General features: G+C 38.4%; 1 protein-coding gene across 1 annotated transcript; it reads right to left on the bottom strand.

The window, feature by feature from the left end:
- Positions 1 to 776: 776 nt before the first annotated feature.
- On the bottom strand, positions 777 to 16385 carry LOC591446 (glutathione synthetase). The gene is made up of 11 exons (XM_030976106.1): positions 16264 to 16385; positions 8934 to 9238; positions 6866 to 6945; positions 6422 to 6626; positions 5802 to 5918; positions 5138 to 5302; positions 4567 to 4636; positions 3558 to 3749; positions 2861 to 2942; positions 2376 to 2571; positions 777 to 1954 (listed from the first exon to the last, which is right to left on the bottom strand). The coding sequence occupies exons 2-11, from the start codon at positions 9218 to 9220 to the stop codon at positions 1831 to 1833; spliced, it is 1518 nt and encodes a 505-aa protein (XP_030831966.1). The 5' UTR covers positions 9221 to 9238; positions 16264 to 16385; the 3' UTR covers positions 777 to 1830.
- Between the last annotated feature and the right edge of the window lie 1530 nt (positions 16386 to 17915).

Here is a 17915-nt window from a genome sequence, read left to right as displayed (position 1 = left end):
ACTGATCCGTACCTCATATAGTGCATACGTACGTTCCGTATCATTTTACAAGCGCACACATGCTAATCCAATCACATTCGCATCCTACCGGGTACCATTTAACACTTGGATGGAGAGCAGCAAATGTAGAACAATGTCTTGCCAAACACATTAGTGCCGTGGCGGGAATCCATCCGTGAACCATGTGATGCACAGGCCGGTACACTTATAACTATCATATAACCTAGTAACGTCTTATAGACGTACCAGACTAGTATTATCATCATTACATTATTATTGTTGTTTTTATTATCATTACTATTGTTTTTATTGATGATAAAAATGGTTTCAGTGCTGCCAGATAATGACACTAATTTTTATTCAGACCACATGCTACAAAAACTGAAGAGTAGTCTTACGAATCCAGAGCAAATTTGTTTTAAAAACGCGTCTCAAACGTACACATTAGTAACACTATCATTCTTAAAGCACCTCCTCATTAGATACCTAGCACATGGCAAAACATACATGAGTACATGTAATACAGTCAGAACCATAAGAAATATATATATTTCTTTTTAAGCCCCTCTGCACTAGTTTGGCATGGAGGGATTAGACCTCCCTGCAAGGTCGCTGGAAGGTGGTTATCTCATCAAATCAAAGAAAAAAGGCATCATGGGGGATCAACGGGTACCACTTGGGCATTGTTGGCTGTATAGAGGGCGCAAGTAGTTATAAGTTCTGCTGTGGGGCTTTAAAGACACTTACTGAAATATTTAGACAAGTCACACTATTGCTGTTAGTTAAATAAATCATGATTTATTGGCAAATATATGAATCAAATATACACATTGGATGATGAATCACAGTACAATATAAAGGCTAAGCCACTTACTCATGTAATTTTTTTGCACATAACAAATCAATAATGTGGAAATAATTGTGAAAGTAATATATTCTGTAAAAGTATTGGATACTACCACAGATAAATCATGATTAATGCTAAAGTTTAAGCATAATAATAAACTTAAAATAAGAATCAACTTAAAATTCTCACTTGACAAGTCGAGTCTCATCTTGACTACTAAAAATGATAAAAGTCTGTTCCAAATATTGCACACCCAGAGTTACAGTTGCATAACACTTTTATTTGAAACTAAGGGTGTCTCTTCACATAATGATGATTAGTATAATGATGTTTACATTTTCAATCATAATTACTCATAATATTCTATATGAGGTAAATACACTGTATACATTCAATCTTGTATATAAAGGCCACGAAACAGAATGAATGGCATTTGTAGACAGGTGGCCTTTTTACACAATCAATACAAAAAGTCACCAGAGACACAGAACTTGATATTCAAAAGACTTGGCCTTATAAAGGTTTTGACAGTAAAGTACACATCTGTTTGATGCTAGAAGGGTGTTCACACATATACTTGAACATGGAGTTAGAGCCCTTCTTGCTCTCAACAGACAATTAAATCTATAACTTTGGAAAATGACTCTCACAAATTATCTTTGGAACCAGAAAATTGCCCTAAACCTACCTCGAAACCCAACTGCAACTCTAACTCTAACCCCAACACCTATGATTTAGATGAAATAAAATCTAGAGCAAATAACAGATCACCTGTAAGTACAGTTATAAGCATGTATGATCATATATTTGTTTTATTCTCACAAATTAAATGATTGTGTATTTTCATCTGATCATTTCCTTTTATTTTTTTATAAAATTTCTTTATGAGAAAATAGGACCTGTTTTACAATTGGCCTTGACATAAGATTTGAAATTTCGGAAGCACACCCGGCCAGGGAGCTGGATGATTGGCATGACCATCGTCAAGTTAGGAAAGGACTGTCCACACAGGATGCTCCTGCAGCCACTCCCCCTTCGTTCTCATCCGTGTGCTTGGTCCGCAGGAGATGGCCCTCACTTTCATTCAGCACAACTTCACCATTATGACTGTTTAAAGAGAAAGATGCAAGAAGACTTTTGGCTCAATGTCGAGTTGTTGGTAAAAGAAATTTCTTGAAAGTTGCTGGTTAAAAACAAACCAAGACTCTTGACTCAATAATGGGCTTTGGTTGAATAAACAACTAAAAGTTGCTGCAAAAAAGACAAAAGAAAACTTCTGATTTGATGTTCAGCTTTTGGTCAAAAAACTGCCTACAAATTGCTGTTGCAAATGAAGAAAAACTTCTGACTTAGTAATGTGCTTTTGGTAAAGAAACTTCTAAAAATTACTGTTAAAAAAGCAAAACAAGACTGTTGACTCCATAATGAAGTAATATATATTTTCAGCTGCCAACAAGAAACTGTTACTGCCACTGACCATACATATCTCTTATGGCCTTTTTGCGGGCAGCAGGCGATACACACTTACCTTATAATCGTCCCGTATATTCCCAGCTCGCTCATGACCTTTGACAGTTTGAGGTCATCGAATACCCCGCATGGCTGCAGGTAGTTCTGATGGATGGGGGGAAGGATGCGATCCATCAAGATAAAGCCCTCCCTCTCTTGGTTGCCTGCCAACTTCTCCAACATGGTCCGCACCTCATCATCGTAGATATTATTGCCTGGTGCAGGGGAAAAGATGATCACCAATAATTACCAATGTTAATCAAGTAATCTTTGGTACTAGCACACCTTAGAAAAAAAATCTTTGTTTAAAGGATCAATCATTTAGAAATTAATTTACATTTGCCACTCTTATAATAAGTAATGCTGTTTTTTATTGAATTGCCAAAACACTCGAGGAGGAGATATGGCAAGCATATTCCCAAAGGAGTGAAGGCTTTGCACCCCTGTGAGAAGTGATTAAAAACAGTGATATGAAACACAAGATCATCATCATCATGTACGTACCTCCACCCTCTCTCTGAGGTTTCATGACATATCTCCTTGGATTCTCTATACCTCTTCGGGCAGCTTCATCCCCCTCGGGAGTCTGCAATGAGACGAGTGAGAAAACCATACAAGTAGCTGTTAGTAACGACCGATGCCTGATGCGTTATACATCGTGAGTACTCATCTGCAAGCTCAGACCCTAATTTGATACTTGACCACAATTTCTAAAGCCTTGAGCAGAGCCTAGGTCTGTCAGTCCCTGGCTGTGTCCTGAGCAGCTATAGTACAGAGCCTATGCAGTATGCAGACACGATTACGCACACCGACCGACAATGGTTAGTGCCTGCAAACTACACAGTGAGTGTTGCATGAACACTGCAACCTGCTGTAGGTGAGTAAACACACAGATTGCAGGTTATGGGTTAATCAGTTCAGACTCTGAGACACCAGTACCACTAAATGCTCATTCATTCAAGTATAAAGCGGTAAAACCATGGTGGTTTTTTCTTTAACGTGTTAATAAATGAGGAGTACACGCAAAAAAGGTCCTATTCATCTTCACCGAGCTCTGTGTTATCAGATACAGAAACGTGAAGCCTATTATGATTATGTTTCAATAAGAAAATTAAAAAAGAAAGGCAGGGTTTGCCATGTCATATCTAAAAGAGGCTTAACAGTGTCTAGACTGAAAATAGATAAAATAAGACCAACTCACCAGATCTAGGGAGTACTGGCCCGCAAACGAGGACCTGATGAAATCTGTCACCTCCTGGTCCTCAACAAACTGTTCCAGGACCCCGGGCTTGGCTAGTTCCTGCTGGATCTTCTTGGTTCCAACGAGATGCCATGAGATCGACGGGCTGACGACAGCTCTAGACTGCTCTCCCATTAGTTTCCCCTTCCATTCCTGTCATGAAATGGGGAATCATAATTTAAATTTGTTACAAATCAATTGTTTAAGATATTAAAGATTTGGGAAGAAGCGACTTAATCGCTGTAACCCTCAGGTCTCTCCTCCCAGTAAAACTGATTAGGAGGAGTAGGTGTACCACTACATCAGGGTTTCCTCCCTAATCTTATTTGAATACTGCAGTTGGTACCTAATATGCATAGGTAATGACTCTATTACACATGGGACCTCCATTTAGCATCCTATCTGTGGGACAGAGTATTTTCCACTGTAACACAACCTGCATCTATGGAACAGGGTAGGGACACATCGAAACACAACACAGGCTTCAGTCATCTGCCTGGGCTGGATCATAAACCAGTATCCTTGGGTCAACGGGGCAGACGCTTTACCGACTGAGCCAACTCGCCTCCTTCAAATATAAAGTTGAGTTCCTTTCATTGCATGGTGTCAGAGACTGTTCAGTAGTAACTGGGAAAGGCAGATTTTAGGTACATAACTGTATACCGAGAGATTTTGAATCAGCAAAGTGATAAGATATTGACTCACACATAATGCCTATTCTTTAAAGCCCAACTGTACTACTTGTAGCTACTTGCTCCCTCTATATAGAGAACAATGCCAAAGCGGTGCCCGTTGGTCCACAATGACCTTTTTCTTATGTTAATTGAGAGCTTAATTGATGAGATAGCCACCTGTCAATGACCTTGCTGGGAGGTCTAATCCCTCCTGGCCAAACTAGTACAGACAGGCTTTAATGACTTCAAAAAACTAGACTGAACAAGAAAACTTCGACTTGCTTTGCTTTACTTACAAACTCTGTTGGAAATTGGTGAGGAGTATAGCATGATCGGTAATACAAAACTGCGACTTCTGTGCCATCTCTGTAAAAACAATGCAGTAGTTACAAAAAAATAATCTTTGTTTGAATTTTTTCTCAGATGTACTCAATGGCTGCAAATTATATATGGTACCTGGGTGATATGTCACAAAAAAGTTCCTTATAACTTATTATGGCAAAATGAAACTTCTTTTTAGCACAGAATTATATTTCAGACCACAAAAACCCTGTTTTTATATAATTGAAAACCTGACAGGACAAGTCCCCCCCCCCCCCCCCCCCCAACCCGAAAGACAACTTCTCTCTAGGGAAATTACCACCAAGAAATAAAACTGCCTGTATTAATATCCCTTTAAATATAACCCAAGATACTTTGCAAACAATTTTTGTGTGATTTAATTTATTTAGGAGGTAATAATTTTGGAGGGGGAAGGGGGCATTGAGGGGAGTAGTTTTCACAGGGTATATTTCCCTTTTTCCACAGCATGCATAAATGGAAAAGACCCTTCATCTCTAACCTTTAACCTTTCAACCTCTGACTCACATGAATAACCTCCTGTCCTTTGTGAGTTCACCTCTGTGCCCGATGTCACCCAATGTTTTCCTCATGACTTTGATCTTGTGGTCGCAGTCTGTGATGGCATACTCCAGGAACCTTTGGTCAAAGATGTTGGGTTCTTTGGAGGTGACGATGAAGAATACTGCAGCACTATGTTATAAGAAACATGACAAAAATCAGATTAATTGTATGGCTCCCAACTTCTAAACTTTGCCTAAAACCCAACTGCAGCTCTAACCCCAACCCTGCATCTTCAAAAACATGAAGCCTAGAGCAACTGTCGCCAGAGCCTATGTTGGAGTGCAATTTCAGTTGTGGTCCTGCTCATACAACTTTTGATTTCATTATTTTCAGAACCCTTTCTCACACAGAACATTGGGATCTACAACCTTTTTCACAAAAGATGAACATTTGTAAAAAAAGAAACATTGAATACAGACAGGGGCATATGCACAAGACCAAGTCATACAAATAGTAACTCATTCTTAATGTTATGTTACAGATTGTAGTAATAGTGGAGATACAATGAAACTCGCTTGATTGCAAGTAGAATTTTCATGTCACACTGCACTGGTCATACAAATAAAAATATCACTATTAAAGAAACTAATATGAGAGAGGTGCAGAAAGGGGGGGGGGGGGTACTCACCTGGGTTGACCATAGAGGTGGAATGCTTTGACAATGGCTTGGGCCAAACCTTTGTTTGCTTGATTATCTGGTATACAGGACGGTTCAAACTCTTTGCGGCATAGTCCAAGGACATACCTAAACAAAGATGCATTGCAATATAAACCAGTCAGGACATCACACAATATACTGCATATCATTGTAAATTAAAATATGTTTGTGTCTCAATATAAGTATAATGTAAATAAATAAATGCATGTATCTGTCTTTAGTGTATATGTACTATCAAATATCATCCCAGTGCTCTTTAGTATTATTACTCAGTATACATGTATTTCAAGTTCATAATAACCATATTCTTTTAGCTTCATTCATTTCTTCTTTGTTTGAATTCTTTGTTCATTAAAATAGTCATTTTGTGCCCAGGGTAGCCTATTCAATGATTTTAGCTTGCACAAAAACACATGAAAATGTTTTATGATATGAATATGAAAATGTATGCTTAAAATCTGTTTTTAAGAATTCAGAAAGTAATTTATTCCTTCTGGATGATGTTTTATTGGGAGCATATTAAAATTCATCCAATTTTTATATCAAAATTTTTGACCTGCTTTTAACAATCTCAGGAGTTTTTGACTAACCTGTGTAATGGTGTTACATTAGTTGCTAGGGCAGCAAAGGAAGCAGCCATTGTGTTCATTTCAACCATTGACAGCGCAAGATTACCAGACTCACCCCGGGCAGTATCAAGCATGTAGTCTGTTCTTAAAAGGCCTAACTCAATGTCCTGTAAATAAACAAAACAACAACAATAACAAAAAATAATCAAAATAAAACAAAATAAGCCTCACAATTTATAAAAGATTTTTAATCAGACTATTTACTAAAACAATTGCAATCCCTAAAGTCAATTAGACAACTAACAGTTGTTATGTTCCCACATAAAGACATTTTCAAGCCCCTTCGTTTTGAGGGAGGTTCTAAACTAGTATTATCTTTCAAATTCATTAATTTGGCCTGCAAATGAGACATAGTATCTTTAAGAGACAGGACATCATCCCCATGATCAGTTTAACATATTTTACTTACTTTCGGTATTTTTTCATCATGCACTTGCTGATATATCTTGAATAGTTTGCCTGTGAAATCATCCCCTTCTATTGTTCTGTAAAATAAAAAGCAACAAAAAATATGTATAATTGATACATGCGCTATTATCTTAATGTAAATCAAGATAACCTTTTCCCCCATACATCCACACATATGTTGAAAGTTAGGGGAACTGTTATGTTAGTAAATACATTTTAAACCATTTTTTTTTTTTTAAAGTGCTACACACTTAATTTTGAGATGTTTCTAGAAATTAAATTCTTCACAGATGGTTACATAATTACACAAGTAGCAAACCCTAACAAACTATAGGATAAGGTGCCGTCATTCTGTTTTCATTTACCAAAAATTCACAATAACTACACTTGAAAAACATGAAAGATAAGTCTTACTTAAATGCCGATATTAACCATGTCACTATACTACATACAACCATGTGACTGGATACACCGTCACAGTATGTTCAATTCAATTTAAATCAAATTAATTTAAAATGGATAATGAAATGTTTTTATCATAAATCTTAGGCATTGAATGATGCCATAATAATATGATAACAATAGCGGGTTCTTGTATACAGCACTCATGTCTCTGTCAGACTTGACACTCCACAATCATAACATTTACGTTAGCATGGCTGTTATTACAGTGCTTCAGCATTTCAAGGAATTAATTCCAGCCAGGAAGTTACCCTGGGTTGAGTGTGGCAAATGTACAACATGTCTTGCCAAAGCACATTAGTGGTGTGGCAGGGGGTTTGAACCCAGTACCTTGTGGTTTACAGTCCGGTGACTAATCCACTAAGACCAATAGATTACAAGATCTCTACAGTTGTGTTGAAAAAACAGTACAGCTGACTGTGGTGGGAATATTGATTTCCAAGATTCACACGGCTAAAAGGAATGTTTTACTATTGATGAAATATCATGCACAGTTGCACATAATTGATCTGATTTGAAAAGGGTGTAAATCATTGAGAGAAGAAAAAAAATACTGTTCAACATTTGAAAATAATCCTTAAAGTAAGTGCCCAGACAACAAGGTATGGGGTTCAAATTGCTGCCATATCACTAATTTCTTTGGAAAGACATTAATCTCCATTTGACACTCTCCAACTAGGTGAGGTAAATGTCAAATGGGTACCCAGTATTAAGAAATTACTTGAAGGGAAGTCCACCCTGATACTGATAGTGATATTAAGTAGGGTGTAATAGAAGCAGAAAATGAGAGGGAACAGGTCATTGACAGTTTGAGCAAATTTCGATTAAAAATAAGAAAGTTATGAATTTTTGAAGTTGCGATCAATCAGATCAGAAATCGGAAGTCTCTGATTAGATATCGGAAATTGCTAAAAACTTTCACTCACCTGTTCCTCTCATTTTTCTGTTTAGATCTATTAAAACAAATTAATATCAGGGGGATCATCCCTTTAATTTTGTTTACACCCTATAGTGATGGCTAGGCTTAAGCCTCATGATACTTTGTATACGGTATATAGTGCAGAAGAGCTCCCGTCTAAGGTACCTTATTTCTTTGAAGTTCCTACTTCACAATCAGTATAAAAATTACTTGGCTTGGTAAGCTTTCATTTCAAAAAGTTGACAGCATAGGGAGCAAGAGCTTATCAAAACAGGTCAATTTTCTACTGATTGTGAAAAAAAACAAATTTTAACATATTTTCTTTTGCAGGAGTCAATCATTCAAAATGTACATGTACTACTCAATCAAGCACTGAAAGGGAAACTCCCTTCTTTTCACAATTTGTTTTTCTTTCTTCCTGAAGTTAACCACATATAACACATTACCACACAAGAAGGTCATATCATTTCTTTGATCAAAAAGAAACCTCACCCCAAGAAATCCCTTTTGGGGCAAGATATTGTAGTTCCTACCCACGCTTCTAAGGCTGATCTATAAGGTGCCCTCGAATCAATAGCACCTAGATTACCACTGATTTTGAGCCCTGACAGAGCTCTCTTTCATCATATTTAAAACTTCTTTTTTTTTAATCAAAAAGATATGAGAGGGGTTCTTAGTTCTTACCTGGACAGTGTTTGTGTCAAGAAGTCTCTGTTTTGACTCACTCTATACAAGAGCAAATTAATGGCCTGCTGAAGCCTCTTGGCTTTCTCAAAGAACACCCTCGGAAATGGAGACGGGATCAGTGTGTACGGAGCATGACAGATGACCTCTGACCTTTCTGGCCGGTGGGGCATCCTCATGACCACACCATGGCTGTATGCAAAGTCCCTTGCTTGGTCCTGCACATCTTTCAATAGTGCTTGGTCTAGAGGTAACGGCAGGATGGGGTCCAGGGATGGAGCGGACATATTGCTTCCTTGCTTCCTCTATAAATAGAAACAGTACAGTCATGTTTGAGATGCGAAGGATAAAGTTCAATGTTAAAAAGATTGAAATGTATAACATGATTTCCTTTTAATCCTAGGGTGACCGAGGCTTAAAATGAACTAAATACTAATTCAAAATCATGCATTAGCCATATAACAGAGTACCTCAGACCTGTTCTTTATATTAACAAAATACAAAAATCCATCTCTTGTTATGAAACCAAACACAATCTCTGGTATTAGTGGCCATGATGATTGTTGTTGTGTTTGGCTTATTGGTGATTAGTCAGTAATTTGATTATTGTTGCCAACTATACCTATGGTGCTGGTAAATTACAAACCCTGTAGTACAGTAGAGAAACCATAAAAAGTACAATTATATGGTACAGCTGATGTCTGATTATTGATTAGTGAGGATTTCAAAACTAAAGATCTGAACACAACTACTGCAAATTTACCAAATTGGGTTGTACTGACAGACAGTGCTGTCAGTGCACCTATCCCGTCAAACAGGGCTCAAATTAATTTTTTGTCCACGGGGGCTCTTCCAAAATAAAAAGCGCCCCTGTGAGCCTTCTCTTTTAGTACTGACGGGGGCTTTTTTATTAATAAAAATTTTCATTGAATTGGGGGTACCCATGAAACTCCTAAATTATTTGCTATTTTATCATTATCATTAATAGTCGGCATTATTTTCCTCTTACAACTTTACAAGTTATAACAGGCAGCTAATGGTCCGACAAGCAAGCGCGTAGCAAGGATTTCATTTTAGGGGGGCGGTAGTGAGCACGCAAAGTGTGCGAATCACTTACAGAGCGCGCAAAGCGCGCTCCCTAGAGGGGTGGGTGCAGGGAGGTGAAAGCTTTGACGTTTCATCAAATTATTAGAGAAAGAAGACGATTCGTTGGACCGTTCTCGACTCTTAATCCCTTATCTAAATTCAGTTTCTTTTGACGTTTCATTAGAGAAAGAAGACGATTCGTTGTACCGTCCTCGACTCTAAATCCTTATCTGAATTCAGTTTCCCCGCTCCTGCGCGAAGCGCGGAAGCTTTGACGTTTCATTAAATTATTAGAGAAAGTAGACGATTCGTTTTACAGTTCTCGACTCTAAATCCTTGCCTGAATTCAGTTTCCCCGCTCCCGCGCGAAACGCGGAAGCTTTGACTTTTCATAAATTATTAGAGAAAGAAGACGATCCGTTGTACCGTTCTCGACTCTTAATCCTTTTTCTTCCTACGTCCTCTTCCTTTTTTTCCTTTTTTCTCTCTCTTTCTTATTTTGGCCGGCGTTTTTTTTTTTTTTTTTTTGGGGGGGGGGGGGGGCGACTGCCCCCACCGCCCCCTGGCTACGCGGTCAGATCTCTTCCCTTTGTACGAAATTTCTGGTTCAAGCCCGTATACATTTGCCTCCTTGCCAACAGGTCTCCTTTTACTAATTTTAGCTTTCGGTTGATTTACTGGTCGAGGTTCATTATTTGCTGATGTTTTGGAATTAGATTTCAGAGGATTCACGTTTTTAAAACGAAAAACTTCTTCACGTTTCGGTCCTTGCGCGATCGCCTCTATCTTGCTCCAGCAGATATGGGGCGGCATGCGTGCACACCAATATACTACCGGCGCAGCCAGTAAAGCCGCTCTGCTGACGACCGCAGTGAACTGCGATCTTCCGTTGTTTGATTGTATCCGTAATACTCATAGAGATGTGGAGATGGGAGATATAGTGCAATCTTGCGGCGAAAAGGTGTTTATTCCTTCACAATGTGGCAGCCTCTAGACACCGAAGAATTCGAGCAAGAAATCCTGCACGCTATTAAAATGTTACTTCCATAGTTCCATTTCATTGATTTAAGGTTTGAAACTTGAAACTCAACATTGTGTGAAAATTATAACAGAAAGGATCATCTTTATTATATATTTGTTATTTATATTCCACGGGGACGATTTATAATTTTGCAATCGCCCCCGTGAGCACTCTGACGGAGGCGATTGTGTAGCTCACGGGGGCGAATCGCCCATCGCCCCCCTATGTATTTTGAGCGCTGCCGTCAAAAGTAACAGTTGACAGGAATGAGACACCCTGGATAAACTCCTCAATTGAATGTACAGGTACTACATACAAGAGCAAACAAATTGCTTATAATAAAGCAAAGAAGAGTAAAAAAAAAAAAAAAAAAAAAGCAATAAGGAAAGGATATGTTTGAAAAAACGTCTACCGGTACAGAGTTAGCTAAAACCTTCTGGAGTTTTATCAAAACTTTTAAGAAAGACTCTTCTGGCATACCTGACGTCAGAGATGTGGAGATAGGGACACTGACAGATAGTAAACAGAATACATGTATCTGCTACAACAATTCACACAAGAAAGACTGTCAGACCTACCAACAGAAAAAGAAACAAACATTCTACCCATGCCCGAAATTGAAGTAATAGTAGGGGGAGTTGTCAAGTTACTGAAAGAGATCAGCCCATACATTACAAATCTCCAGGTTTCATTTTGATGAAATATTCCCTTGGGTCTTGCGAACAACAGCGGAAGAAATCAGGCCTGCACTTACCATTGTCTTTCAACTATTAATTGAAACAGGAATGGTCCTGTAGACCAGTTGTTTGAAAGGTGACAAGACACAACCTACAAACTATTGTTCAGTGAACCTTTGTGTTTCAACCATTGTCTTTTAGCTATCACTCAAAACAAGAATGGTTCATGAACTTCCTGAAGACTGGCTGTGTGCTAACATACATGTAACACCTTTTGTAAGAAAGGTGATAAGACTCAACCTACAAACTATCATTCAGTAAACCTGACATCTGTACGTAGTAGAGTAACGGAAAACATACTCTGCTGTAATGTAATGTCTCACTTGGATGCACATAACATCCTGTGTAACCAACAGCATGGGTTTCGCAAAAAATAATTCTTGTGAATTGCAGCTAATTTCCACCATTCAAGATACCGGTAATGCATATGAAGTGGAACAAAAGTGCCAAGTGGAAGTGATAATTATGGACTTTCAACAGGCATTCATCAAATAGCCTCACAGAAAACTATTAATTACTAAACCTTAGGCGCTATGGTATCAGAGCCTGAGAGGGACTAAATGTAAGCAAAGGGCAGTAAAAGATGGTGAACATTCTGATAGGGTCAATGTTGACTCTAGTGTGCCACAGGGCACAGTCTCAGGTCCAATAAACTTGCTTGCTCCTTTTTGTAAATGACCTCCCTGATGGACGGTCTTGAATCTGGAAGTCATTTATTTGCAGATGACTGCATTTTGTACACAACAATAACGGGCCGTAAAGATGGCGATAGGTTACAAAGACACCTAGACAGGCTAACAAGCCTAACATCCTGGCAAGACAAGTCTAAAATTGCCAAGTCATGCCTAAAAATGCCAAGCCATGCCCAAAAGTGCCAAGTCATGCCCAAAAGTGCCAAACCATGCCCAAAAGTGCCAAACCATGCCCAAAAGTGCCAAACCATGCCCAAAAGTGCCAAACCATGCCCAAAAGTGCCAAACCATGCCCAAAAGTGCCAAACCATGCCCAAAAGTGCCAAGTCATGTCCAAAAGTGCCAAACCATGCCCAAAAGTGCCAAACCATGCCCAAAAGTGCCAAGCCATGCCCAAAAGTGCCAAGTCATGCCCAAAAGTGCCAAACCATGCCCAAAAGTGCCAAACCATGCCCAAAAGTGCCAAACCATGCCCAAAAGTGCCAAGTCATGCCCAAAAGTGCCATGCCATGCCCAAAAGTGCCAAGTCATTCCCAAAAGTGTCATGTCATATTTCATATGCCACAGAACAATTTGGCCCGAATTCACAAAGCAAGGTTTGAGCTCAAACCTCCTTTTGTTTCGCCAAACCTCCTTTTGTTATTTACAAACCTGGTTTGGCGAAACAAAAGGAGGTTTGAGCTCAAACCTTGGTCTGAGCTCAAACCTTGCTTTGTGAATTCGGGCCATTAAGTTTGATCACACTCTAAATAACACTACATTACAAGAGACTAAAACTCACACATATGAAAGAGTAGATAAGTAGTGATTTAACTGGGAACTGACACGTTGGCAGAATTTTCTCCAAGGCAACTAAAACTCTAGGTTTCATCAGAAGGAATCCGTAATATTAATGTAAGAGTTAAAATTAGACTTATTTCCTACTTGTATTTGTCACAATTACTGTTTGTTTCTCTAGTCTCTTCTATATTCATTTCACATCATTTGCATATCCTCCATTCATCTCCTCCACATACCAAGTCTTAAAACAGGTGGTACATGTATGTTCTTTTCTCATTTAAATATTTCCACTTCTTACTTATCATTGGTTCTCTTCTCCTTTGTTCTTATGAATATTCAGTTTTATCCTTGAATCTTATTTGCTATTGGTTGATGAGTGATATTTCATTTGAATATTCTTTGCATGAGGCTGCATATGGATAGCATGCTACATGTACATGTACATTAAAACACATGGAGACCTGGGCCCTGTTTCATAAAACATGTTATATACCTCATTTTAAGATTCTTTACTAATCCTGTCTTCTGATTGGTTGAAAATGCAGTCATGTTCTTAACCATGCCCGCTAATTGAAATTCATAGTCATTTTTTCCGGCTCTACCGGTTTATATCCATTTTTCATAGCACTTTTTCCATGGCTGTGAAACGTGACGTCATTTTGCTGCGATCCCCATTTTGGTTTACGTGTTACCGTATAAGTTTCTTTTGTGCGATGACCGATGCGCAATACCGTTAACGGTGTTTGAGTGCAATTCGATTTTGGTCGCTGCATTCAGGCGACGAATCTACCAATCCACGCAGCGCAGACGACCGATCGCCATTTTGTGTACTAGTCTCGATCGCAAAATACATCTACAACAAGTAGACTAGACGCACAGTCTGTGTAAATATGTTGCGAATTTGTGAATTTATAAAGTTACTGTTCATGTTCTACTGTTCTACTGGAGCACAGCTTGTTGGTGATATCATCCTGTACAAAAGTTACTGTTCGTGTAAACGTGTTTGGTATTCCCTGTTCTACTGGAGCACAGCTTGTTGGATTTCATACTGTACACAAGTTATTGTTGGTGTTAATATTCATGACTTCAAAGAGATGGAAACCTAAATGGGTGAGTCAACATTTTCCTTTTTTTCGGTATATAAAATATATATTGACTGCTTTTAATATTCGAGGCATAGTTGTTTCTATAGGGTCTCGGGAAACTCACAACCTACTATGACCCCGCGGCGCAAGCGCCTTGGGGTCATAGCAGGTTGTGAGTTTCCCTTGACCCTATAGAAACCACTATGCCTCTCAAAGCAGTCAATATATCCTTATTATCAATAACAAGTTACAATAATTGTTATAAGCTACTGAAATCGTGGCATTTGATTGGCTGAGAGCAAATTTGTCATAGAAATTTAGCATTTGTTATTGAAAACAACTTTTATGAAACAGGGCCCTGCCCTGAGCTTGAACTGGGTGAGTGGTATTAATTTAGGGCTTGGTTATGATTTATAAGTTAGAGACTTGGGAGAGAGGATTTGTGAGTTTGGCAGTATGGTTTGAATGATTGGTGTTACAGTGATAGATTGGCAAGAGATTATTATTTAATAGTTTACATTAAAGTCAAAAACATGAAAAAGAATGTCGTACAAGACATTAGTGAGACCCAAACAGAATTTTATTGCTCATCCGTATGGGATCCATACACACAAAATTATATAACGAAATTGAAATGATTCAAAATCGAGCAGTCTCTTTCATAACAGGGGATTACAGACTGAGAAAAAGTGTCACTGAAAAATAAAATGAACTTAAAATAGAGACAGAAATTTGATTGCTTATCAGCCTTTCGACAGGCAGTTACGGGTCATCTCACTGTGCAAGTGCTCTCTACCCTGCACCCACAGAAATTTGAGGAACACATCATCAGAAAATTGTTTTATCCCGATTGCAGCAACACCAAAAATTGCTTTTATTAGTATTGCTTAAAAATAAAGTTGACTTCTGGTCATGCAATTGAATTGTGCAAGAAACGGTGTGGAATCGATCAGAAAAGGTTTATCATCTAGCATATTTATGTATTTGTGTGTATTGCAAGGTTCGAAATCATCACAATGATAAGAAATTTGGCCAAGTCTTGGTAAAGTTACAAGCACTGTACACAGAATGATGTACACTGTATATGGGACTATACGAACATGTGGCGTAAAAATCTGTCCCTTGACATTTGAAGAGCCATGCTTTTCAGGGAACATGTTTTACCTTGCATAATAGCAATGATGACACTCACAAATAATTTTTCACCTCTTCCCAGAACTCAACCTTCTCTTTAAGTACTACTGCATATCCAGACTACATAAAATCAACCCAAGTCAACATAACTCAAAAATAAGTTAACCTCCTTCCTGAGCAAAATACACATTAAGCCAATCCTCTCTCTCTGCAGTTAACCCTAGTGCACACCGTTTCTGTTAATGTTAACCCCATTTTAAGGTAATTGTTGGACAGTAACCCAAAGAAGAAGAAAATCCAGACGACCTGACCATTCGCAAATCAAATGGCATGCTACATATTGCTAGTGAAACAACAAATAACAACATTAAAAAAAAGACCCAATAGTAATACCTAATTGGTCAATGGAGAATTATAATAAAATAGCAGTGATTTCTTTGGTTTTTAAACACATGGTTTCGAATCGACTGAAACTTATAGAAATGATTTAATATGGTCATTTAGCCTAGGCCCTAAGGCTAAGGCTAACGACTATAACGGTTAGATTCTAGTTGACAAAATATTATGTAGGAACACACGCAAGTACGGACGGGTGGGACCGTTGTAAGTTACAGTATACACACACACTGACGTTCCTCGTTCTAATCTTCTTCTTAGCTTTCTATGTCCTTCAATCCTGAAGATTGTTCGATTATTGGCTATTGTTCGATGACTAGACTTCTAGGTCAATATTTTTCAGCATGTCTTTTCGAAACAAACCATTTGAGCCAGAATAAAAGGGAAAAAATCACTTACCTACGTAGGCGGTACCGGCTTAACTTCGTGCGATGGCTGTAAATGAAAATTTAAGGAGTGACCTTTTTAAAGGTAAAGCTAAGACCAGTTTTGGAAACGCCCCCCCCCCCCCCCTCTCAAAAAATGAAACGGATCGAAGCTCGTATTACCAAAGCCGTTTTAAGAGCTGGAGACCCAATTACTGCCAGCTAATTATTCCAAGCAGCTGCCGTCTTCTAAGGTTACACAATATAGAATCTACTGGTGTGCATGCTGTTACCTTTGATGTCCGGTTCGAAGCCGCCAATATCATAGGAAAGTGCTTGATTTTGTTCACATAGAAATATCCTTAATATTTCACTTCTTATTTGAACTAATAACGTGAAAATCGAACAGATGATAAAATATGAATACAAAAGCCTAATATTGTCAAGAAATTTTCTTACACTGTATGATACTATAGCTTTAATTGGTGAAAAATGGTAAAATTTGACAATCCTAAAACCTGTAATTTGACACTTTTCCGATCGCTTCCGGCTCACGAAAATGAAAAGTGAATATTTCATGTTTTATGTATGATGGTATATGTCAGATTAGTGCCCACACATGCCCCCAGACGAGTAATTTTGATTAATATTTCAGGAAATAATGCTCTATTTCCTTTCGCTTGCCTCCTGTAAAGGTAAGCACGTGTGTGCTGATCGTATTATCAGACGAGTGGAAGCGAAAAGTAATTTACAAAAGCATATTTCCCTTTGAAAGTGGCCCGTTAGTGACTAGTGAGTGTGTGCAGCTATATAGGCAGGAATCTTTTGTCTACGTATCAGCAAGGAAGATCCAGTTAAGCACATGCCTGACATATTTTCTCTTGGCGGCTTCGAAGGTGGTACAAAGGGAATGATCAAGCCAGCTATTACTCTCTTACTCTCTTACATCTCTTAAAACTTCTTGGTATTGCCAGTGGTGATACAAATTTTGCCGGGAAACAGTTTGCCTGATGATATAAAAAAAAAAATAGTACGACTCTTTCTAGGTTTAGAAGATTATCTAAAACGTACCTACTTGGAAGACTGACATAATTTCTCGTTTTCAAATGCTTTTTGACCACAAAATACCTACTCATCAGTGTTAATCATCACTCTACAGACCACAGGGGTCCTATAACCAGTGGCGAATCCCCTGGGGTAAAAACATGTTAATTACTTTTTTTTGGACATGGGCCACCACCTCTGGCGCTCAAGGGGGGGGGGGGGGGGAGTGCGGGAGTGCGATTTTTCGAATCACTTTTCGAGCTAGCTAGGCCCCCAATTTTTTTTTACAAAATCCTTTGTGTTTCTTCTTGGTCACTGGCAAATTACACAACAAATCCATGATGTATCACCATTTAATTATCATTACTACAGTCTACATGTCTTCTTCTTTCCACATTTTAGGTTGAAACTCACATATTGATAGAAATAACTACACAAAATGGACAGGTTCGGGGAACATTCCGAGAGGAGACTTATCTGTTTCAAATCACATGCAACGCAAAAGTTCGCACGCTATAATGTATGGAACTCGTGTAGTGTGGCATATTTCATGCTCTCGCGCAAAAAGGAGCATACATAAGAGACAGCAAATCATTTGATGCAAAAGTGCAACCTTTTCCTCTTATCCAATCAAAATGAATG

The sequence above is a fragment of the Strongylocentrotus purpuratus genome, unplaced genomic scaffold (genome assembly GCF_000002235.5).
Source record: "Strongylocentrotus purpuratus isolate Spur 01 unplaced genomic scaffold, Spur_5.0 spur5_scaffold_8, whole genome shotgun sequence".
Taxonomy (NCBI): Eukaryota; Metazoa; Echinodermata; class Echinoidea; order Camarodonta; family Strongylocentrotidae; genus Strongylocentrotus; species Strongylocentrotus purpuratus.
Note: the sequence above shows the minus strand (reverse complement) of the source record. Positions and strands in the feature narration are given on the sequence as shown.

Bases quoted from the DNA above. Each gene is read 5' to 3' on its own strand.
- LOC591446 (XM_030976106.1), bottom strand. From the start codon at position 9,220: ATGTCCGCTCCATCCCTGGACCCCATCCTGCCGTTACCTCTAGACCAA. The intron at 5,303-5,801 runs GTGAGTACCCCC...CTTATAACATAG, and splicing joins CACCTCTATGGTCAACCCAG to TGCTGCAGTATTCTTCATCG. The intron at 1,955-2,375 runs GTAAGTGTGTAT...CTCTTTAAACAG, and splicing joins ATATACGGGACGATTATAAG to TCATAATGGTGAAGTTGTGC.